At 46.1% G+C, this 22993-nt stretch overlaps 1 protein-coding gene across 10 annotated transcripts in view; it reads right to left on the reverse strand.

Moving 5' to 3' along the window:
* ATP11C (ATPase phospholipid transporting 11C) overlaps positions 1-22993 on the reverse strand; it is a 58873-nt gene that overhangs the window by 12247 nt on the left and 23633 nt on the right. For all 10 annotated transcript variants that reach the window (XR_008239055.1, XR_008239056.1, XR_008239054.1 and 7 more), the window contains exons 4-25: positions 21316-21396; positions 20212-20319; positions 19470-19598; positions 16882-16985; positions 16132-16182; positions 15197-15261; positions 14505-14586; positions 13989-14139; positions 13159-13356; positions 12065-12226; positions 11711-11868; positions 10716-10787; positions 9740-9813; positions 8932-9035; positions 8146-8327; positions 7332-7595; positions 6803-6977; positions 6015-6117; positions 4760-4905; positions 4305-4364; positions 3149-3276; positions 503-638 (exon numbers count right to left, since the gene is read on the reverse strand). Coding sequence is in view for 7 of the 10 variants with exons in the window: in XM_052813187.1 (XP_052669147.1) it covers positions 503-638; positions 3149-3276; positions 4305-4364; positions 4760-4905; positions 6015-6117; positions 6803-6977; positions 7332-7595; positions 8146-8327; positions 8932-9035; positions 9740-9813; positions 10716-10787; positions 11711-11868; positions 12065-12226; positions 13159-13356; positions 13989-14139; positions 14505-14586; positions 15197-15261; positions 16132-16182; positions 16882-16985; positions 19470-19598; positions 20212-20319; positions 21316-21396 (2733 nt within the window). In the remaining 3 variants the exon portion in view is untranslated. The remainder of the gene's footprint in view (positions 1-502; positions 639-3148; positions 3277-4304; positions 4365-4759; positions 4906-6014; positions 6118-6802; positions 6978-7331; positions 7596-8145; positions 8328-8931; positions 9036-9739; positions 9814-10715; positions 10788-11710; positions 11869-12064; positions 12227-13158; positions 13357-13988; positions 14140-14504; positions 14587-15196; positions 15262-16131; positions 16183-16881; positions 16986-19469; positions 19599-20211; positions 20320-21315; positions 21397-22993) is intronic.

Raw genomic sequence — 22993 nt, forward strand, 5'->3', positions numbered from 1 at the left:
AAGGGAGGAGGGAGGCTGAAATCACGCCCTGGAGCAGGCGCAGCCCACAAGCAGCCCTGTACCATGTCTGCGCTAACAAGCGGCATCTTATCAAGGTGGGCTAATTCAGTTGCTTGTAACCAGCCAAACACGTGCTAAATTTCACGCAGCATGCTGGTGGGAAGGACGGACACTGCTTCTGCCTTGGGCCAATGCTTGGGACCACGCAGAAGAGTGGAAGAGCGCTGCGCAAAGCTCACCAGGTTCAAATAAAGCTGTGTGTAAGACTAGGTATTTTACCTACTGAGTATAACCAGCTCTGCCCTGTTTCCATGGCAATTTGGATAATGTTTTATTTCAAGCATTTGCTGCAGAATCACACCATAAGCAAGGCTATGCCGTCGGACAAGACTCGAGACACACCGCACAGATTAAGCGTGTAGATATTCCCTGCCAGGCGCATAAAAGAGGCAGTGCACAAAAGAAACGCTCGTCTTTCTCTTTCTTTTTTTGGTGGTGTTACCTTTCCGTTATCTTCCAATGATGAATTTTGAAAAAGAAAATAAACCCCAAAGAAAAACACGAGTCCTTCAAAGGCGCCCAGAAAGGTCCAGTACAGGAACGGTCTCCACTGCAGCATTGCATTATCTGAAACCTTCCTGCCAAGAGACGGAGTAACAAGAACATCACCGTCACATTTAGGATGCGCTGCAAAACCTCTCGCAGCCAGGTGATCAGCGGGCTTTGGAGCAAGCCCTTGCTGTAGGAGACAAGGAGGTAAAACACATAAATATCTGCCAGCATACAGGACATAAACAACATTTGCCATATGCAGCTGCTGGTGATGATAAATCATAAGAGGTTCAGCATATTAATTTGTTTTGTCCTTCTCCTCTAGGTAACTTGCATTATAATCCAAGCCAGCCTAAAGCAAACAGCTGTAACACTGTCCTGAGCCTCTCCCGCAGCCCCTGCACCACCCGCACTATCTGACATTAACTGCTGAATTTTAAAACCAGGGCAATGCTAAAGAGCAGCCATACGGGATGCAGCGAATCCGTGGTGTGTTTCCCTCTTTTTGTTGAATGCACAAACTCCCTCTTTGAGAAAAGCTCTGCAAGTCCCGTTCCTGGAAGCGGTGGTTTTCTGCGCAGGCTGAAAATAACCTCCTGAATTGCATGGTGGGTGTTTTTAACATGGGGGTTGTAGCAGGAGGCTCTTGGCTGAATATAGGATGAGATCTGGCACGGAGGCAGCAGCAGCAAACTGATGCGCTACGGGCAGAGCTCTGCACAGACCACACGCAAAGCCCGGAGAGTGGACAGTGGCCGTCAGGGCAGGAGGGAGTTAAAAAAAGTTTCCTGCATCATTATCTTTTCAAATTACTTTCTTTAAACTTTGAAGATTGATGGGGGAAAAAAAGCATGTTTATGGCAAAACCAAAAATCCCCATTCTTTTCTCATTTTTCTTCCTAACTATTAAAGCAATACATCATTTTCAGCAAGATGCGCCTTGCAAACCAGTGTGGTGCTGGGCTCCTATAATTGCAGTTTCCAAAACAAATCCCTACTGAATCCTATGCATGATGATGCAGTGACAATACTCTAACATACTGCAATTTGGGTACGAGTAAGAAGCGTGGATAAACCAGACTAAATGAGTTTTACTGCAAGGAGAGAAAACACAACCAACTTCCTCACTGCAAGCTCTGTTTTGCATTCCCATTTATGTCCTGCAGTGCTCATCGTAAACAGGCTTTTTACAGCGCCTCAGACTAGAGATCTGCACTGCAGCAACTCAGCACTTCATACAGCAGAGGCACAGCAGTCATTCTGCATTCAGCAACACATGCACAGTCATGAATATTCAAACTAAAGCTATCTGCCTGCACAATTATATCTGTTTTCCCTCAATGGACAGACCCCAGAGATGGAGAACCCACCAGGCAAATGCACAGAGGCCTGCTGCTATTGGTCTATGCCACACAATATTCAATTACCAATTTATTTAAAAATACATGTGGTGGCATTTTGCCATACGAGTGGAGGAACACAGAAGTCTAATCAATCATGGACCTGAGTACTTACTTCAAAAGCACTCAAGCTCCTTCCTAGCCTTACAGGTCTTGTTGCATTCGCTGATTTTTCTATACCTAAAGCAACTTTCACACAGTACCTTTAGATACCTGCTAATTCCCTTTCTGTCCCTGCAAAGGCATCGCTCTTGGCTCGAGCACAGTTTTGCCACGCACAGCTCCTGCACAGCTGAGGAGCATCGTACAATGGCAACAGGGCTTGCACAGAGCCCTGGCCAAAGCAGCCCCGACCTGGTCTCTCTCCACAGAGGTGAACTCGGCACTGAGCTTACTGCCAGGCAAGGGAATTGGTAACAGTGATGCACAAAGAGGGGCTTCCTCAAAAACAGCCTCTTAGTCCTTGCTGAAGGGCTGCAGGGCAGGGGTGGGAGGAAGATGGAAGCACCTTGGTTTCTGTAGGAGGTTGGAGCCCGCTTCAGTTGCAGCCAAAAGAAGAGAAAGCGACCAGCAAAGCAGAGAAAGGTAGTCGGCTCTTAAGCTGGGCTTGCTGTGGGCAACGTGGCAGAAAACTTTGAGCGGAGTTCCCCAGTAATAGTCTCTGACATGGGGATTTAGCCTGTGGAGGGGAAGCCTGGGGGAGGGTATCCATTTAGACCAGCTGAGAAACTACCTGTCTGAGCTGGGCTTCAGGAACATTCGTCTTTCTGAAAACGAATGGATCTTTTTTCTCCTGAAAGCTAGATCTCCCCTCCACCCATTACACGCTCTATCATGTGCTTGGCTCATGCTGCCTGGCTCAAAGCTAACATGAATGAATGGTCTGGCCACACTCACAGCTTGATTTTTCTTACGGATGAAGAATTCCGCCTACAGTTTATTTTTTCAGAGACACAGCAGTGCAATTTGCTAGACTAGATACTGTCAGAGAGCATACATAAGTAGAAATAGGACGTTGCTCAGCTCTAATGCAGCAGCAGCAGAGCCAGCAGGGAGAGAAACAGCTTTTTCTGCAGTTCGCAGCAACCCCATCACTGACATGGGGCAGGGACACCTGCTTACGCTCCTGCACCAACAAAATTAAACTGTGGTTAACCAAGTTGTGCAGAGGCTTACCCAAGTCCAGTGCTACTTACATATACAGCTGAGGATCTGAGGTCAGCGTGTCGATGTTGATATGCTGCTCCAGGAGGCTGTACGCCAAGATAGGTAGTGACGTGAAGCAGATGTTGTACATGGTAAGATAAGCAGCATCGTACAGTGGCTTAAAAGAGGAAGAAAGGGTACAATGAGACGGAAATTCCACTTTAAAAGTCTCCCCACAAAGAGATTAAAAGTTTCCAGCCTTTGCCTCTGTACATACCCTACAGATTCATCCCTTTGTCATAGCCACATAGGACAGTTTCATTTGATAGGGGTCACGCTCCATGCGATGCCAGGGGGCCAAGGCACCAGCGGGCTACGTGGCCAGGACCCCGCTCCCACTGCTGGGAAGTTTGGTAACTGGCTGGTCTCATCTCTAGCTCATTCTCCAGAAAAACATGATTAAACAGCCCTTATCACAGCTTTTCTGTAGCTTGTCACTTGATGTCTCCTGCAACTCTCTAAAGACTAGACTGTTTTAGAGGAATTATAGCTTCTTTTTTTAAGAAAAAAAAAAAAAGTGGTTCTGCTGAGACAAGCAGAGAATTATCTCCTATCATTTACTCTTCCTCACTGTTACTTTTGAGCCCAAATAGACACAAAAGCTCATGAGTTGACACAAAAATGAAAGCTCTCTTCTCCAAGCACTCGAACCCACTCACCACACGAGCTGTCCCTCTGACGCTCACTGGGACTACACAAGGCTCTGATGACACTCATCATGTGTCTTTTTTTTTTTTTTTTAAAAGGCTGTCATAAAAGAACAAACTGTTCTTCTTTTTGAAAGACACCTTTCATGCGGGGAAATGTAGCAGAGAAGAAAAGATCAGGAAGCCTGAAAACGTCTTCTCAAGAAAAATCAGGTGCTGACAAACCAGCTAAACCCCTCTCACTACTTTAGGAAGGTGTCCACCTGTGTTTATGGGTGGTGGATGGGAAAGGAAAGAAAGCAGGTTTCTTTCTTTTCAGTTATGGGTCTCAAAAATATTATGCTTCAGACATGGTGCTGAGCAACAAGGTCAGTTCCTCCTGCCCTCTGAAGCGAGGTGAGGAAGGGACAGGATGCCAAAAGCCAAGTCTCTGCTAGGAAGCCTCATTGTGCTTCATTGCTTTTTATCCTGGCTTTATAGACATGTTACTGGAAGTTACCTGCTGTGAGAATCCACAGAAGAACTGGTATAAAAACTGTGGTAAAATGAAGCAAAGGTTCTAGAAAAACAAGAGACAAATGTTAGCAGAAAAGCACTTGACTTTTCAATCTAAATCCAAATAATTTTTCCTGTTATCAGACATTAGTGTCTAATATTACAGTATCAGACAAGGTAGGGCACTGTTTTCTACCAAGCACAAAACTAATCCAATGAGCAGCTAGTATGTGCAGAAGACACTGGAAGAAAGTCATGCTCACATTCCCCTGTAAGCACTGTTTTCAATTGACAAGTACATTTCAATTGACAGGCACATGGCAGAGACACAGCCTGTTTTAGGGAAGGAAAGCAGAGCTACAAAATGTCCTACACATTTTTTTCCCATTTACTATTTTTTTCTATTGCCAAAGAAATCCATAGTATAAACAAAGAAATAAGCTGTACACACATCCTTACCTTATAGAAGAAATACTGTACAAGGTGTGCTATTCTCACATAATATAAATGCCCATGTGCTAGTAGCAATTTTCTTAAATGTTTAAACTTTGGCACAGCATAGTCGCTGTTTCTGGAAGCCTGCCGTCCTTCTTTGCCTTTTATACCTGGAGACAGAAGCATGGCAAGGGGTTAATCCCTAAGGGACTGGAATCTGGACCGATGCTACCCACTAAGTTTGTTCACATCACTCAATGTCTCAAGGCATGCGAAAGGCCGTATTTCCCTATTTCCCTCTCGAGTGCCGCAGGAGAGCAAAACACTAACATGCTGCAAGGCTCAGCGTGGTTTTGGCTCCACAACACTCAGACCTGCCTCTGGAGTTTTTAAGCTATATTTAGGTTGCTGTCTGAATTCCTATGTAAGAGTGTGGTGAAGAGTATCTAAGCAAAGCTGATAAAAGATAAGGAATTGGTTTCCCCATGGGCTTGCCCGCGTCTCTCACAGCCTAGTTATTTCACTGCAGACGCTCAGCCTCCCGAGACATCCCCGCAGAGCTGAGCTCAAGAAAGACAGTTTTGTTCACTCAAAAGCCACATCCAAACAAACTGCACTGGGACCCCATTCATTAGAGGGCACCGCGGCATTTCCAACAGCCCCAAATAAAGAGGCTGCCCTTTCTCTTCCATCGCCCCTTTTTTAGCGGTATTACAAAAATCTCCAGTAATTCCCATATCTCTGATGCCAATCTGCAGAAAGGAGGATAGTTTCCAGCCTGATGTCAGTCATACAGACAGGGCAGACACAGCATAACTGAGCATCAGCCCCCAGGAAACATGTGTGGGTCCCCAGCATTGAGTTACTAGCAGCGGTGACCAGTTAGTCCTATTAAAGTCTGATATTTTCATTGCACTACCTTTGCAACAACTGCCAGTAATCACCCATCAGTTTACTACTTATGCCTTTTTTTCTGACCAGCAAGCAACCTTTGCCACCTTGAATTTGGCTATGGAGTTTTTGAACACAATCTGCAGTTTATCACAATCAAATCAGTTTATAGTTTGGTACTATCAAAGGTGAGCAGTATATGACGATCCCAAGCATTTATCTGGAGTCAAATCCTGGCTCCAAAGCAAGCAACATCAGACTTTCTGCGTTTTTTTAGTGGGATCAGTTTAGCTACGTGCAAGCAGAAATACTGACTGCGCCTCAACCGTGAGACCCAGCAACAGCAGACAGGTCTTTGGTGTCCGATGGGTGTTTCCAAAGGACTTACCTATTCCAACATGTGCTTCTAAAATCATACTAACATCATTTGCGCCATCCCCTATGGAGAGCGTTATCGGGCTCCCTTTTGTGTTCTTCACCATTCGCACAATCTAAAAGATTTTAAAAAAGGATAGCAGCAGAAACCAAAAATTCAGTTAAAAATCCTCCAGAGACCCTCCACTGCCCCACTTGCACGACCTCCCCAGAACAAGTAGCTGGCTTTTACAGCAGCAAAATAATACCTGGAAAGTTCAGATTAATAAAAGCCCTCGTTATTTCCTTTGCAGTCACCAACCAGAGCAAGAGCCAAGATCCAGCTGCACAGGGCTGAAGGACAGTGTTTAAAAACAAATCCCAGGCAGCAGCATCCTCTCCTTTCCTTCTGCCAGACCCTGCTCTCCCAAAGATGGGACCTCTCACACCTTTCAGGGGGCAGGAAACCCTCCCATGGAAGAGGGGAAGAAACGCTGCTTATCAGGCTTGGAGACCATCGGCTGGCTTGAGGAAGTCACGGACTCCACTTGACAAATTTGGAAAGGACAAAAGAACAAACAGGGGGTTTTGTCTATTTCTAATTGGCTTGGGTTTGTGGCTTCCTGCGAACATATTAAACAAAGGTTTTACATTCAGATTTGAAAGAGTGCTGTGTTTCCACCACACTCAAGCTCAGACAAGGCTTACACATAGCCTGGAGAAGTCCCAGCAGATTAAAGTGACCAGGTCAAGTCCCAGCCAATGGATTAAAAGTGCATCCCGACACCTAATGATGTGCTTCAGTCAGCTAAAAGTAAATACCTGTGCTTTCTGCAAAGGAGCCATCCGGCAGCAGAGGACTGCAGTACACTTCAAGCAGATTTGTAGAAAGATGGTTTTGTAATTACTAGAACTGGAGTCCTGAGAAGGGTTGAGTATCAGTGACAGTGTTGAGCCATCTATAATCAGGCCATATTCTTGGCTCAATGTCCAGCTTCTGCAACACAACGAGGACCAGATTTGAAATAAAAATCAGACTTTAAGTCGTCAATGTAGCCGCTTGTATCATCTCAGTGGAAAAGAAATTGCTTTTGTATTAATCTTCTTCCCATCCCTTTTGGGGGGCTTAGCAATCTTAAAAAGCTTGGATTTAACATGTGCCCTTCACTAAGGGAAATGTGTAATTAAGTTCAAAACCAACTAATACTAGAGATGACGAGCAAAAAGAAGGAGCGCCAGCTGCAGTGCCTGCAAGCAGCGAGTCTCCCGGGCCACAACGTGGTCCTATTTCTCTATAAACTTTGCATCTGCATCTGAAATGCACACGGGCTGGGTCCTCTTGCTCACTTACCTCTTCAGGCCTCCCCGGTTTTTGGGAACATCCTGAATCAGCTTTTTATGGTACTCCATCAGCAGCTCATGGAGCCGATCCTCCTTTCTTTCGCTCTCGCCCACAGTTTTTGCCGTCAGCTCCAGCAGCTCGGTGCTGGTCTGGAAAAGTCTGCAGGCGTAGCAGGTGGATTTGGCAGTTTCCATCTTGTCTCCCGTCAGCACCCAAACCTTCATGCCAGCTGCATGCAGAGCTTCGATCGTCTCTGCCGACTGCTCCTGCAGCCTGCAAGCAGAAGCAAAACATCACTCCTCTGGTTGGTCCACGCTTAATCCAGATAACCCTTATTTTGCAGGTAGGCAATACCAGCTCAAGAGAAGTTAATTGATTTTCCCCGTGCTGGGGAGACCACTGCCACAGGAATAAGGATTAGAAGCCTGCAATCCCAAATTTTTATTTGCAGGAAAAAAAAAAAAAATCACCACTTTATACTGTGAGACCTAAGAGTCAAAAGTAGGAGTTTAATTTACACATGCAGTTACTATAACTGCACGCAAAACTGAATTTGTTTTGATGTGCAAATTAACACTGCATGCTTAATTCACTCTCTAGAAGCGTGAGTACTTCTGTAGTTTCATTAATAAATCTTAATTCCTACTACACTGGCCAATTTTAGCAACTAGGGCACTGTGTAACAGGTTGTGCCACCGAGTAATTAATTGCCCTGGACACTTCCAGCATCTGCCTGGCTGCCTAGTTCCACCATGGCAAGTCAGGGCCACGATCCAACATCGGGGAGAAACCGCAGCGTCGGTGGTGGTGGTCACCTCTTTACCTGTCTTCTACGGCAGTAGCTCCAATCAAGTGCATGTCTGCTTCTGTGTCTTCAAAAACCTTCGCCATCTTTTCCTCCCTGTCCTGCAAAGCCATCTTAGCTTCATTAACTTGTCTGTCAATTTTGTCGTACTCCTTTTGAGTTAGTTCTTTGAATGCCACACAGAGCGTTCGGTAGCCATCCTGGTAGGGGGAGGAAAAGAAAATAAAGTGGACAAGCACCCTAAAACCAGATTTTCTACAGCTCCTTACTTTAGGGTTAGTGCTTTTCTCCACCATCAGTGCTTTGTCAGTACTGACCCTGATAGCAATGACAATTTTTTGGCTTGAGTCAAAAGACCAATTTCCCTGTGGGTATACAGTAACTTCTTCCTGTCAGAGTAACTGTGGTTATGCTTATTATGTGCATGTAACGTGGCAGAGAGAAACTAAGAGAAGGACCAGAGCCGAGACCATGCGTCCAGCAGGGAGAGCGGGGACCGGGTGTCCCCACGACTGGGACCAGGCGCTTCTCCCACTGGAGAAAACAGCCTGCTATTGTTATTTCTATTTTTAACTTGCTCGGGAGATGCTTGGACACCACCATGATGGAGACCATATAAGTGTATCAAAACCCAAATGAAGGTGGAAGCCAAAGAAACAGAAAAGGAAAGAAGCCTGGCTTCAAAACAATGTGAAGTGACACTCAGATTTTCAACACTTCCCTCCAAAGCAAGGTCACATCCTTATTTTTGGAATAAGGCTTTCCTGACCCCAGGAGCCAGCCAAATTCCATCCACGTGCTCACCATAGCATTGCGGTCCACGTGGACTTTTGTTTGTTGGATTTCTTCTTGCTGCACCCTTGGAAAAATAGAGGAGTCTGCTCCTTTACAGAAGAGAAGCAACTTTCCTAAAAGCAAATTACAAATACTTTATAGCATTCACAACCTGTAGAAAGACTTAACAGCTTCAATAGCCGGCAAATGATGCAGAGGGAGGAAATCTGGCAGGACTAAAGAAGGAACTGCTAGAAGCCCAGCTGCCTACCAAAAGTGGCCTTACACTAACCTGTGCAAAACCTTGTCTGACCTCAGGCTGGGACATCGGGTGTCCCTACCTGCCTCTGCACAAGCTTTCTGCAACAGCCTGGACAAAGCAGTTTATTTTTTCTTATTTAGAAGCCTTGGCAACCTTTCCAGGGAAAGTAAAAAACAGCATCCCATACCTCAGGGGACTGACATTTGAGAAGGATGGTGACCTCTGAATTTTTGTCTGCTATTCCCGTGAAAACCCATCCCGCTCAGGGGAAGGTCTCACATCTCCCCCCCTTACTTGTACCTCCAGACTCAAACAAGGCAAGCAGGGAGCTCTCCGTGGGTCACTGTCCCCATCTCTGTCCTCTCCCCTTATCTGCTGCTGCTCCCCAACAGCTGCTGTGGAGAGAATTAACTCTATCCCAACCAGGCCCAGTACAGAATTTAATTAGACCAGCTTAGAAAACCTAACAGCTTAGCCTCTCTAGATTACAGGAATACAGGAATAAAGAGGATGTGTTTTATAGTTGTGCACACGTGCACACATGTATGGGAGTCCAGAAATGCATTTTAACTGTACCTGCGGTGGTTCTCACAATGACACTCATACGGCGACGGACAGGATCAAAGTTCAACACATGGAGAAGTTGGTACCTTAAACAAAAAAAAAAAAAAAAAGAAAAAAAAAGAGCTTAAACTCAGTAAAAGAAAAATAACTACTTAAGACAGAAAATCACTAACAACAAGCTGCAGAAATCAATACACCCTACAAGTGGCAGCACCCACTGGGCAATGTACTTTTTCCAGCTACTGCAACAAGAAAACCAAGTTAAAAAAAAAGACCGAACCCAAAAAAACAACACAACCGCAGTGCTGCTTTGAGCATGGGGCTGAGGGTGTGGGTGCCCACCAGCGCACCGACCCCCCAGGCTGGGCAGGGGCTCAGCAGGCAGCGGGGCACCACACGCCGCAGGCAGCTACATCGGCTCTGGCATTTAAATAAGAAGTTTCACCATAAGGGGAGTAAGAAGTGAAACTTGCTTGCGAAGGCAAGTTCTCGGGGAGTGCTGGGATTAGGTCAGTGATTCTCAGATGTCCCCCAAGCTGTGAGCACAGGGTAATTATTTTCAGCTCAGGAGGGGAAAAACGTTACAGGGAAGGGAGCCATATCACGCAGTTTAGGCTTACAGTATCCCACTGTGAGGCCCAGCCACTGTCTGTAAGGTCAGCAACCACCCCGTGAATCCCAGGAGCCATCTGCACAGCCAGGCACGGATGAAGGATACATGCAAGCGACTGCAAGCACTTAAGGGACCTGAATTTAGATGTCACTAAAACTGCCAGCAGATTTTTGCAAGCAAGCCTTTCAGCCTGCACCTTGCTGTGCTGCGCTTTGTAAAAAAGGCAGTTTTCGGGCAGGTCGGCACAGTCTGACAGAATTCATGGAACAGCTTTGATCTTGGCAGGTTGGCCATGTTGACCAAACTCAATCAAGCCTGGCGGGAGCCGGCACAGCGCTAGCAGCCCCGTTCCTCAGCGGCCCCTGCAGCACTTACATTTCAGTTTCATTCTTTTGGTTTCGTATTTTCATGAAATCGTTTTCAAGTCCTAGAAAAGTGAAACCATACCTGTCAATAAACAAAAGGACAGAACAACATTGAAAACACCCATTGGCACATATTATACATTAACAACGTTCTCATTTCACCTTCTGTACTGCGGAGGAGAACAAAGAAGTTAGCAAGCCCAAGCTAAAAAGCTTGGCTGGATGTTTGCTTGCTCCCTGCCGAGCCTGCTATGATGTTCTGGCACCGCTCCCGTGACCTGGAGAGCTGGGCACCGCGGCACACGGATGCCAAGAGCCTCTGGACACAGTCCCCTGGGTCTCCGGCAGATTTACAAGCCATGACCAAGTATATACAGCTGCAACAGCCTCTGTCTAAAACCTAGGGGCTGGCAGTAGCATAAGTAGCATAGAATCATAGAATGGTTTGGGTTGGAGGGGATCTTAAAGATCATCCAGTTCCAACCCCCCTGCCATGGGCAGGGACACCTTCCACTAGACCAGGTTACTCAAAGCCCCATCCAGCCTGGCCTTGAGCATCTTCGGCAGGATTCAAATGTGGGTTTGATAAAAGTAACCCACCCTGTTATTTTGCCACCGCATGCCACGGAAGCAATTTGGCTGCAGTATGCACACTGTAACTGGTTGTCTTCTTGGGGATTAAAGCACATGGCCCTGGGGGCTCCAGCAAAGGAGCCTCTGCCCCAGCCGGGTACTGCTGCACCTCAGGGCTGTCTCAGCAGTGACTGCAAACCACAGCCTCCCGAGAAGCTGCTCAGGGAAGACCCTTTGCAGAGCATCCCTTTTACACGGGCTTGTTTAAGCCCACAGGCTCGCATGGCTTTACAAGGCTGCGGGTATCACAACGTGCTTCTCGGAGAGCGCTGCAGTCGTGAACAGGGAAAGGGGTCTATCACCTTCAGATAACCCTCACCTCCCTCCCACCAGAGAGAGGGAATTAAAACCCCAGCATCTTCATATTCTTACTTTTCTGCGCCTTTCACCAAAGCAATTTCGTCTGGGGAAGAGGAGATATATGTGTATTTGCGTTCTGGATGTCCTATCAGCCCATCCACCTGGTCTGCTTCCTTGATCTGAACGGTGTGGCACAGGCAGAGGGCTCGCAGGAACAGCTCCTCACGGCTCTAGGCAGGAGTGAGGGAGGGCTCGTTACCAGCTTGATGCCACACACCAAGCCCACCTCGCAGCACTTGGCTGTGATTTTTGCGTATGCATATTTTAAAACAAAAAACCCACCACCCTCTCCCAGCTTCTGCTGTATTTACCCAGCCAGGAGCGGACCACAAAACCCTAACAGTCATCAACAGACAGATTTCTTACCTTTTCTGCTTTGCCATAATATTTTAGGGGTCCATCGGTCTGAGAGAAGCCATCCACCTCTGAAATGCAGTCTTTGTACTTGTGCCCATCTATGCAGCACTCAATGAACTCCATGCTGTTCTCCGTCAGGGTCCCGGTTTTGTCCGTGAAGACGTATTCCACCTAGAAGCAAGCAGGCAGGCTGCCTCGCTGCACCCCTAGCCCCATGTGCCTGGGAAGGAGCCCCCCCGAAACAAAGAGGCTGGGGCATTTTAGTGCATCTGTGCCAATGCCGAAGAGTACTTTGCTGCTATCCTAACCTGGCCCCCCAAAAAGACGCAGGGGAGTTACATCACTCTGTAGTTCTACTGCTTTGCTCCTCAGAGCAGCTCCTTTGTTTTTCAGCCTGTTGCACAGATGGCAGGAGGCAGCTCCTGAAGACTTAAAATCTGCTTCCAAGCTCTTTGTTTTCCCCTCATCATCTTTATTGGGTCCTTTGCTATAGCTTCTAGCACTTATATAGCTGCTGCTGCAGGCCTGCTGCCTCCTTTGGGGGATTTTCATCTTGGTGCTGTATTTTAATAAGGTAATTGTTACTCCAAATATATATTTTTTTTTTTTTTTTAAACACAAAATAAAAAGCAGGAGGCACTACACACACCCTCCACTCAGTCTCTCCTGGCGCAGAAAAGAAAGGGAAGCCTGAGCTGTCCAATTGCCCCAGCAAAGCCAGCAGCAGCATGGCTGCATGTGCATTGCATGCCCAGAGCGATGACTGGGCAGACATTTTCGTTAATCCTTGAAGAGACAGAGGATTTTTAATTTTTCATTGAAGCGGTGAAAGCAAACCACCCTGACATGCAGAGCCCTGCGCCTGATATTCCCCAATATGGAAACAATTGACATGACCCAATTCCTGCTCTTTCATGCACTATTTATAACCTTATCCGTTTCGCAGAGAGAGTAGAATCACATTAAATGGAAAGTGCCACCAAACTGGCTGAAGCTCTGCCCTGAGGGGATGGCGAGGGACTGCCACAACAAGGGTTCCTATCAGGGAGGATGTTTTCATCCACATTTTCATCCAAGCAGATGCAAACAGAGCATGTTCTGACCTGCCCGAGCTCTTCGTTCAGGTCTGAGGTGTTCACCAACGCTCCTTCTTTTATTTCTTCGTCGTACATCTCCTTGTCCCAAGAGATGAAAAAGGAACCCAAGAACTTCTGCATCTCTACTGTAACGTACATGGAGACCGGGATAATAAAGTTGAAGAGGACCATAAATGACAAGAAGTCTGTGAACATCCGCAAGACCTGCAATGGAAAGAGGAGAAGATGATGCAGTCTGTGCCTGTCAGGCATAACTCAGGGGCAGCTTACAGCAACACCTCTGGAGTTTTAGACAGCTTTTCTTCCAAAGTTAAATAGAAAAAACCATGAAAATTAATACAGCTAAGATACAGGGCCAAATTCCATTTTCCTTTGATGCAGAAAAACTCACTGTCTTCTGCAGAGCTACAAGGGTATAATACAAGAGTACATCTCACTGCTTCATAGTGACCAAAATGATCACTTTTCCTCTTAAGAATATACTGCTACGGTCTCATTCTGAACTCAACTAACTAGAAACAAGGAGCAATTTAAGTTTGCCTACTAAAAGCTGAGAGGTAGATCAAGTTCAGATAAGGATCCAAGTTAAATCGGCTGCTGCATTTATGTATTATATAATATTTATTTATGCTTTGACCTGCTCCACGCAAGCATTGCCATGCACAAGCACGAGAGAGGCAGGAAAGAAACGCAAACATCAGGAGAGCCCAAAGGAAACGACAGCACTTCCAGCGAGCAAACAGGACTCACAGGGCTGGCAGAAGACATTATCAGATTAAATAAAACTGTCAGAATAAATAAAGCTGGAGGAAGTGCTGAAATACAAATCCACTTACCTTGAACGTCTCTCTCTCTTTTTTAGTCTTTTCATTGTACCAAGGCTCATCATTAAATGGATTACTCTGCCACACATATTTCAGGGTCGTGCACACCGTAGCCTTGCTCAATAGGATGCACAAATACACTATCAAGAAAGCGTTGATAGATCTGAAAAATAAGTTTCTTTTTTAAATTCTTGCATCTATTTTTTATATAGAAAATCATGCAAATAAGCAGGAACAAGACTTCCTTACTTTTAAGGGAATTACAGAACAAGTGCTTTTGACAGTGCTGATATTCAGGGTCAGTTCATATATTTTAAAATTTCTTAATTTTGTTTTTAAATAAAAAAGCTACTAAATGATGCAGCTTCTTGAAAGATATGCTTATCAAATATACAGATTTTCTATGCAATCAGAGAGCATCTGAAACAAAAGGCAGCAGATTAGGGGATTATTTCTGTACAAGTCATCCATTAAAAAAAACCAAACACAACAGCTTTTACCGATTTTTTGCTGACTGTAAATACTCACTTTTCTACAGCAGACCGTTTCTGAGATTTCCCTTGGTAGTTCAAAGCCATTTTCGTTTCCATTCCAGTATAGACTGCAACTCCTACAGGGTATTAAAGCAGGGCTCGTAAGGGACTTGCAGCCCTGGAGGGACCCAGTTTGCACTTAGCCATACAGGGCATCAGTGTTTACATGAAACTCGAATCCCAACTGAAGAAAGAGGCATTACCCAAGGACTGTTGGGCTACAGAAACCTCCGAGGCTGCTAAGTAATGTAATTGCATATATCCCAGAGCACGGAGCAGGAGCCTATGGATCACATACAGTCAGAAAAAACATCAATCTTCCTAACAGCCATCACCCTCAATCACTAGTGTCTGGGCCTGTGATCCTAGCACACATTTCCAGCAAAGGATTTGGGAACAACTCCCTGCTCTTCGTATCTCAGGCAAAAAGAAAAGCTTGCTGAGGTGTATTAACACAACCTGCACAGCTTGGCAGCACTGCAGATATAACCAGTATCTCCTAATTTCACCCTGTCGACTTTGCCATCAGCTTGCATACCGAATGTAACTGCAGAGCTCAGGCAGACAAGCTGTAGAGAAGTATTTTCCCCTCTCCAGATTTAGTCATGAACATCCACATTTGTAACTGTTCATCAGAACTATTCAAATAAATAAAAAATATAAACAACAATGATAAAAACTGTTCACCATAAATCTTCTTGGTGTTTTTGAGGGTAGCACCTTTCAGCAACAGGTTTTCAGGACCCAAAGACCTAAACATAAAAGAAGTTGTAACATTACATCACACAAACATTCAAACTGCTTTATAATTTAGAGCCAGAGATAGATTATAAAGCTAAGCAGATGTTCTTTAGATCCGATTACTTGATTTGTATGTTAAATTGGGCATTGCTTGATTTTTTCTCTTTATATACTTATATTTCCATTTCATCTTACACAGACTATTCTCAGTGCTCAAAGTTCCAAATTTAATGGGGGATTATCAGTAAAGCTTTTGAGGAATAAGTGCAAAATGTTCAGCTCTAATATGTTCCAGTACTTACATAAAACCCTGATTTTAAAAGCACTGAAAACCTGTTCATTCCAGCACAGTCAATCAATGGCACCAAAGCCAATGGCTTATTTTGCTCCCATTCGTGTGTTTATTTCTCTTTGAAACCCCCACTCATGACCCTCTGCTGCTTCTAGAGTCCAGGTAGATCCACCACAGCACGAAACACTGCCAGCACCACTCTGGTGACAGCCGTCTGCTTTTGATGACTTCTAAACGTTATTTGCTTATTTTTTTCCCCGAAACATTCTGATTGATGCTTAAGTTTCTGCTTTCCCTCGAAAACCAATATTTTGCAATTGCCTGGTGAATTTGTTCTCCATCAGCAGGGAAGGATGTTATCAAGTGGTCTGGCATTGCTTCCCCAAGAGGGGCTCAAACAAATCACAGGATGGCAGAAGAGCGTAAGTGGAGAGGTTAACTACAGGCCTCCCTTAAGAATGAAATATTTGGAACGGTTAAAGAAAAACAACCATCCCCTAATGATGGCAGCACAAGTTCAGATCCTTGAAATCTGATGTAGGTGCCCAACCTCTTTGAGGAGGGCGAGCGAGACAGCTGCAAGACCAACCTGGCTACAGGCTCTTGATTGCTTCTGTAGATGATAATTCTTCCAACAAATCTGCAATAAAAATATGAGAAACTTGTATTACAAATGCATTAATGTTATAAAGAGCTACTACAGACATACTAAAAAAAGTCCTTGACAGGAGGTAGAAGCAAACACATGAATGAGCGCATTTGGGAGTTCGACGCTTCGGAGGGGTCCTGCGCTCAGGACAGGGAGAAGCCTCGCACCCCCCGCGGCCGGGGGTGCCCCCCAGCTGCCACCCACCCGTGGAGCAGCAGTACCTGACCATGCCTACGCACCCCAGCGCATCCCCGTTACAGAGTGCAACGCACCCCAGCAAACCTCCTTCAAGGGATTGATGCACAAAGACCTCTTACTCCTGGAAGTCATTCAGCCCAATGCATTTTACTTGGGAGGTGGAGTGGCCTAAGAATAGGCACACGGACCATTACTACAGCTGAGCTGACAAAAAACAGCTCGTTACACCATGACAAGCATTGCACCGGGGAGGTTTTGCTGCAAAGGAACCGACCCCTGAAGAAGTGCGGTGTCGACTTTGCCATCCTCGTACGGAAGAAGCCTGGCAGCTTATCACTGCCTCGAGAAACCTTTCGGTCTCTGTTGGAAAGAAAAGGCCCTTTGCTTTGCTGAACTGCAACTTATTGGATCCCGTAAGCGACGGTGCTCGGGTGTCTGCAGAGATGACGGCAGGCAGCTGCAGGGCTGGAGGAGCAGGAGGAGCAGACTCACTTGTAGAGGTCGGGCTGCGGCTGTTCGCACTCGATGGTGGCGGTGAGGGCATCGATGGCTTCGTCCGTACAGAGCACGGTCGTATCCCGCACCGCGTAGTGAGTCTGGGCAGAGAAGCACGGGCAGCGTCACCGCGAGCCCCCAGCAACACCGCCCGTCCCCAAGTTTTATACCCCGTTACTTACAATACCACCATGCAAAGGTTTTTCAGCGCCAGCAGCTCACCCAAGCCCTCGCCCCGCTCCCGCAAAGCGGCCGAAGCATCTCTCAGCGCAAGACTGAGGTCAATAAGCTTAAGAGAAACCGTAGCAGGAAGGAGCTGCTGGATGTCTGAATGGATACACTGAATGGATATTCAGTAAGGCGTGCACCAAAAGCAGAGCATCTTTGGTTTTTTTGGACTTGCTGCCACCCCGGCTGGGGTGGGAGGGAGGCTGCAGGTGCCCCTGAAGCAAAGGGGCTCCCAGGGACCACCCGCCCGTCCGCTCCTGAAGGTAATTAGATGCCAGCTCCAGCGCCCAGGGATCAGGCAGAGTGCTGGCAGACTCCAAGCTATTTTTAGCAGCTGCTGCTGCGAAGGTTCATCTCTCACAATTAACTGGAAAGCCCACGAAGGATCCGCTCGCTGCTTTCCAGGCTCTATTTATAGGAGCTACTCAGAGCTCCGAGTCACGGCAGGCTGCCTTAATCCATCTTCATAAACAAATTCATTAAAAAGCTTCCTCCACTCCTTACATTTGCGTTCCCCTCCTTGCGCATCCCGGGAGGAAAGGTTTCATTACGTGTGCTGTAGTCATGACATTATAAATACCCACCTTCATGCCGTTTTGGTAACCTGCCTGGCTTTTCCTATTGAAAGCAGATGCGCAAACACACACGCATCTCTGGTAAAAATCACAGCTTTTGTGAAACACAACTCAAAACTGTTCCTGCAGTGCCCAGTACCAAACCTGACCCTTGTGCGGGGTTTTGCATCCGCTGCTCCTGTCACCATGGACACTGTGCAATTACCAAGTGATACTTCAAAGCGGATTCATTCCACAATCTTTACAGCCTCAGTCCCCTAGTGTATTTAGAAAACACATGTTCTTTAACATATGACCGAAAATTTGCGCTTCAGAGACAGAGCCCTGAAAAAAAATCCCTTTTATAGTTCTGCTCCAGTTTCACTTAACCAGGCATCTTTCCCATACCTCAACCTGACATGCCCCAAATACCAGAAAAATCCCCACCAGGTAGGTGGCAGATATCGGTGCAGATGAGGTTTTGTGCGTACCTGAGTGCGCTTCCCTCACCCTCCTTTTGCAGCAAACCCTGGTTCCTAATGTGAGACCTACTTCCCCAAACAGCACTTGCTTTCTATTCCCTCTTCCCCTTCATGTCATCAAGAAACAAGAGACAGCTCCCAGTCACCTACAGGAATCCACAAACCAAGAAAAAAACCCCACCACAGTGCTTGATACAGAAATTCAGCACTGCACTTACAGACTCAAAAGTTAGTAAGAGCCAAGACTCTGCAAAAGTTATGTGAACTTATGCATATAATACACCTGACACAAATAAGCAATTGCCTATTTAACATGGTTATCTGTTTTTAGCCTCAAGCCACTTCAGAGATCCACTCCTCTTCACTAGTGGAACCAGTACGGTGCACCAGCGCTGCATCAACTCCTACACAAGATTTCCAGTACCAATTAACAGCCACCCATAAAGAAAGAAGCCACAGACCCCATACAATACATATCAGACCAACAATGATATTCCCACTGACTTCAGAGTGTGCCAGAATGAATCATGTCATTTTAAAGTACCTTCCAGTCTTACTACTGCAGTTGCTATTATCTGTATAAATATTTATCAAACACAAGCGCAACTAAATGTTCATGTCTTCTGATGCATTTAAGTTTTTGTTGTTGTTGTTGCTGCTTCTAGTTTGGGGGTGGGGTGGGGCACGTATAAAGAAAGAAAATAAACTGAAGAGGAGATTCATCCTGAGCAAAACGTATTAAATTTCACTGCTGGATTCAGGGAAAGGGAGAGAAAAAAAAAAACAAAACCCAGAAGCAATGTTTTTCTCACACTGATGAAAAATTCCCCAAATGAATCTAGACATACTGCCTCAAAAAGTCCCAGATCTCACTGGAAAAGCTCGGTTAAATAACAGACACATTGGCAGGTACTGGAAAGGGAGCTGAAGCAGCTGCAGGCACTGCTTTACTGATGCACCTCGCAACATGTGGCTGGAGCAGGGAAGCACTAACACGCTTCCCGTGATGGGCAATAAATAAGGCAGCGAAGCCGTATCAATAGATATCGATACAATTTGCGGCAGCAGCAGTAGAAATGGCTGAGAGACACAAAACGGAAAACAAACAATCCCCAGGGAGCTTCAGTGCTGACACACTGGGAGCAGACGGAGGGAAGAGCTGTTAAATACAGCCCCGCAGCCACGGGGATGGGCTCTGTGGGAGCATCCCCCAGTTAAGCACACACCACCCCTGCACAAGCGCCGGTTTCAGTGGCCGCTCCAGGCACCCGAGTACCCCCGAGTACCGCCTCCCAAATGCCACCCCATCCATCCCCATCACCTTGAAATTGGACTCGCCATCGAGACTCGCGGTAGTGACATAACAGGTCCCATCAATGCTGCTCGAGGCCAAAAATATCAAGTCACAGGGGAAGGTCTCATCTGCTTTCACTTCTACTATGTCTCCAACCTGGAAGAAAGGAAATGTTTACATGAAAAGCCCTCTCGGCTGTTATTAGATGGTTATGGATTTAGCTTCTCTCAAAGCCTAGAAGAAATCACCTTGGCTAAAAGGGAAATCGGGGTTCAAGAGGTGCACAGGTCCCTGAGCATCACTCCACAGCCCGACGGGTCAGTCCAGCCCAGCACCAACTCAGAGCGCCCACGTGGCACAGTTAGTATTTATTTCTCTACTACATCTTGACAGAGCAAGAGACTGTACTTGTCTGAAGTGCGGTGTTATAAATTAACGTCAAAGCTAAGTGTACTTTCCTGGTGTCCTTGGAAGAGTTGGAAATAGAAGAGGACTGCCTGTCCTGGAGAAGTGCAAAACGCTGACAGATCTGTCACTTGTCAGCCCCAGTACAGCTTTTGCAAGACAGCTTTTCAAAAGCAATCAAACAAAGGCAGCTTCACTCCTTAACCGGGAACAGCTCTCAGAACATCTCGTCTGAAAGTGAGCACGCCGGGGCAGCTCTAACCGCAGCACACCCCGCCTCCCTGCCCTCGCTTCCTTACCACACACCCTTGTGTTCCCATCAGCTTCAAGGATAACTACATGCAAGTTCTCTGTTAACAGTTACCTTGATTTTTTCACTCTCTTTCTGCACTTGCTTTGCATTTTCGACAATGAAGACGTTGCTTTTGTTCACTTCGTTGTCAGCTCTGTGCCTCAGCCAGTCCTCGTATCCCTAGGCACACAAATACACGCAGCACAAACTCGTAACGAAGCAAGTAAACTAACGAAAGAGGATGAGTGGGGACAGAGAGGGAAAGATTTAAAAAAATGAATAAATTAAGCAGTCCTCAGACCTCCTTCATGCCTGACAAAACATCAACCAGAGTAGCTAAGACTGAATCAATTTATTTTAAAAACTTCATATGCATATTTGACAGATTCAGAACAGATTAAAATAACACACAAAAATGATCTATATGCAGTGCATGCAACGAGCAGCTAAACTACTGTAACATGTTTCTATTATTCTCAGTGTTGGCAAGAACAGGCTGATAATATGAATAATACACTGAGCACCCTGTGACTCTTTCCTATGGTAACGCAGGATGAGACTCTTCAGTCTTCACTGAAAGAATAAAACATTCAGATTTGAAGCAGATGGATTTTACTCTAGCTCTCCCTTTCTGGCCCCTGCAAAAGAAACTTCTTTTATTACTCAATCCTTCTGTACAGGAAATTTTAAATGGCACACGTGTGTATGATGGGAAGAAAAAGGTCTTTTAACACTGCAAGAAGATGAGGACTACATATTTTTGGGACTAGCTGAGTGGTTGAACAGAACCTGTCTTTTTCATTTACCAACACGGGAGCAGAGCGTGGGCTATATTTGGAGCACATCTCTGCAAAGACTCAGAGAGCATTTATAAAGAGAGCAGAAAAATTCAAGTAAAGCCAGAACTACAGAGGTAACCTTTACTGACCCTCACGGCTTGCTTACAACAGTACATACAGAGATGCTTTACATTGCTGAAACAAGAGACCAATAACAACCCTCAACATGCAGCCTCTCTTGAAAAGCACCAGTATACGTGTCCCACCTTCTGAGAAGGGTTCACCAAACCTACCAGCCCATTCTGATGACTTCTCAGTATATTCAAAAACACGCTCATCATTTTCTCCATTACATGTCCCAAAGAGCATCTTCCTCTCCCCAAACTGACATTTTTACCTGTTTGATAGCGGTGACAGTGATGACAAAGAAGAGTGGGAGGCCGCTGGTCACCGGGCTGGTTGGGGTGTCCACTATCACCTGCAGAGAAAAAAAATGTACTGCTGACAACTGACTTTCAGGCAGCAGAAGAAACAAAACCTCTGGTAACAGGGGAAAAAGGGTGCTGGGTACATTGCGGGTAAGTCACAGCCCAGCAGAGGAGGGAGGGAAGGAAGGGGCACATGAGAAGGACCAGCACGGGCAGTCTGAGCAGACTATAATCCCTCCTCCTGAAGACCATGGGATGTCCTTAGGTGGGAAAAAAAACCTTTCAGAAGTAGCTTAAAACCTCAATTTGACCTTGCTCTAGTGGGAAATAAAAGCCTGGATGAATGGGCTGCTGGGGACGGGCTATAAAAATGCAATCACTCCCAGTGCTGGTGCCAACAAGCCCGCTCCCACCATGAGATGTGCTGGAGAGGACCGGGGTAGTGAAGGAGGATGGGGCAGAGAGGCAGGAGCAATGCATGACACGAAAAACACTCTTATTTCTCACTGAGCCCCAGGAAGGTTGTTCCTCCTCTTTGGTAGTGAGGACAGGGCACATCTGAACCCTAAAACATGGCTGGTTATGAGAGGGAGGACATCACCAGTCATCTTGAACCACTGACACTCAGAGGTTAAAAATAACATGCACCAGCCCAAATTACTAAGGAAATACATGGCAGAATGGAACATGAATATTTAAGCAAAACAGAAACCCACATTTTGCTTTTAAGTTCCAAAATTTGGAGTTAAGAGCACAATTTAAGCACAGTGACGGCATGGGGGCCTTGGGGTGGAGAGCTGGATCCTTCCCGAGCTCGGTGCAGCGGCTGAGCCAGCGCCACAGCAAAGACCAAGTCCCTTCATCATTAATTAAACCTTCGGGCTGCGGGAAACCGCTGTGTCTTCTGACTGTATCATGACTTAGCCCGAAGGGTAAGAATGGCAGAACAGGTTCATAATTGGGAGGGAATAACATAAGAAGAGGAAGAAGTGCGCCCTTGCCCCACCTTCCAAACCAGGGCATGCAAAATTGGCCATTTTTCCTACTGTCCTCAGAGAGGACGGGAGCACGAGAGGCAGATGGTGAGGGCTGTGATGAAAGGGACAGGGAAGCTCAGCAGAAAGGCTTTGTGTCCCCACAAAGGGACTTTGTTTCCCTCCGCTTGTTTGTGCTTCCCTGGCACGCTCACAAACAGCAGCATCTGTATATTTATTGTTTTAGGCTGCTGTAAAAAGCTGCGTTAAGGACAGGACTGCTCTTATTAGCTGGAAGGAAGCAACGTGGAAATTTTTAACTCTGTGAAATGCTATACGCTGCAGTATTACCCTGCACTACCGGACCCAAAGAGCCAGAAGATATTGCAGTGGAAGAGATACACCACAAGAAGCAGCCAGGTAAGTGGTATATGAGTTAAGTAGCATGAGGGTAAACCAAGATAAACACAATAAATATTTCCAGGAACACAAAAATAACTCAATAATAACTGGCTCACTCAAAGGGGTGTAAAATGTTTACAAACGGAAAGTCTGGTAGAAACCAGACTTTGGAGGAACAACCTCGAGCGAGGATGGTGCCAAGTGTCACACGGACACATCCCACGCAACATGTGATGGACACTCACTGGAGTGGCATCACTGAAGTTTAGGC

This window comes from Harpia harpyja, chromosome 18 (assembly GCF_026419915.1).
Source record: "Harpia harpyja isolate bHarHar1 chromosome 18, bHarHar1 primary haplotype, whole genome shotgun sequence".
Lineage (NCBI taxonomy): Eukaryota > Metazoa > Chordata > Aves > Accipitriformes > Accipitridae > Harpia > Harpia harpyja.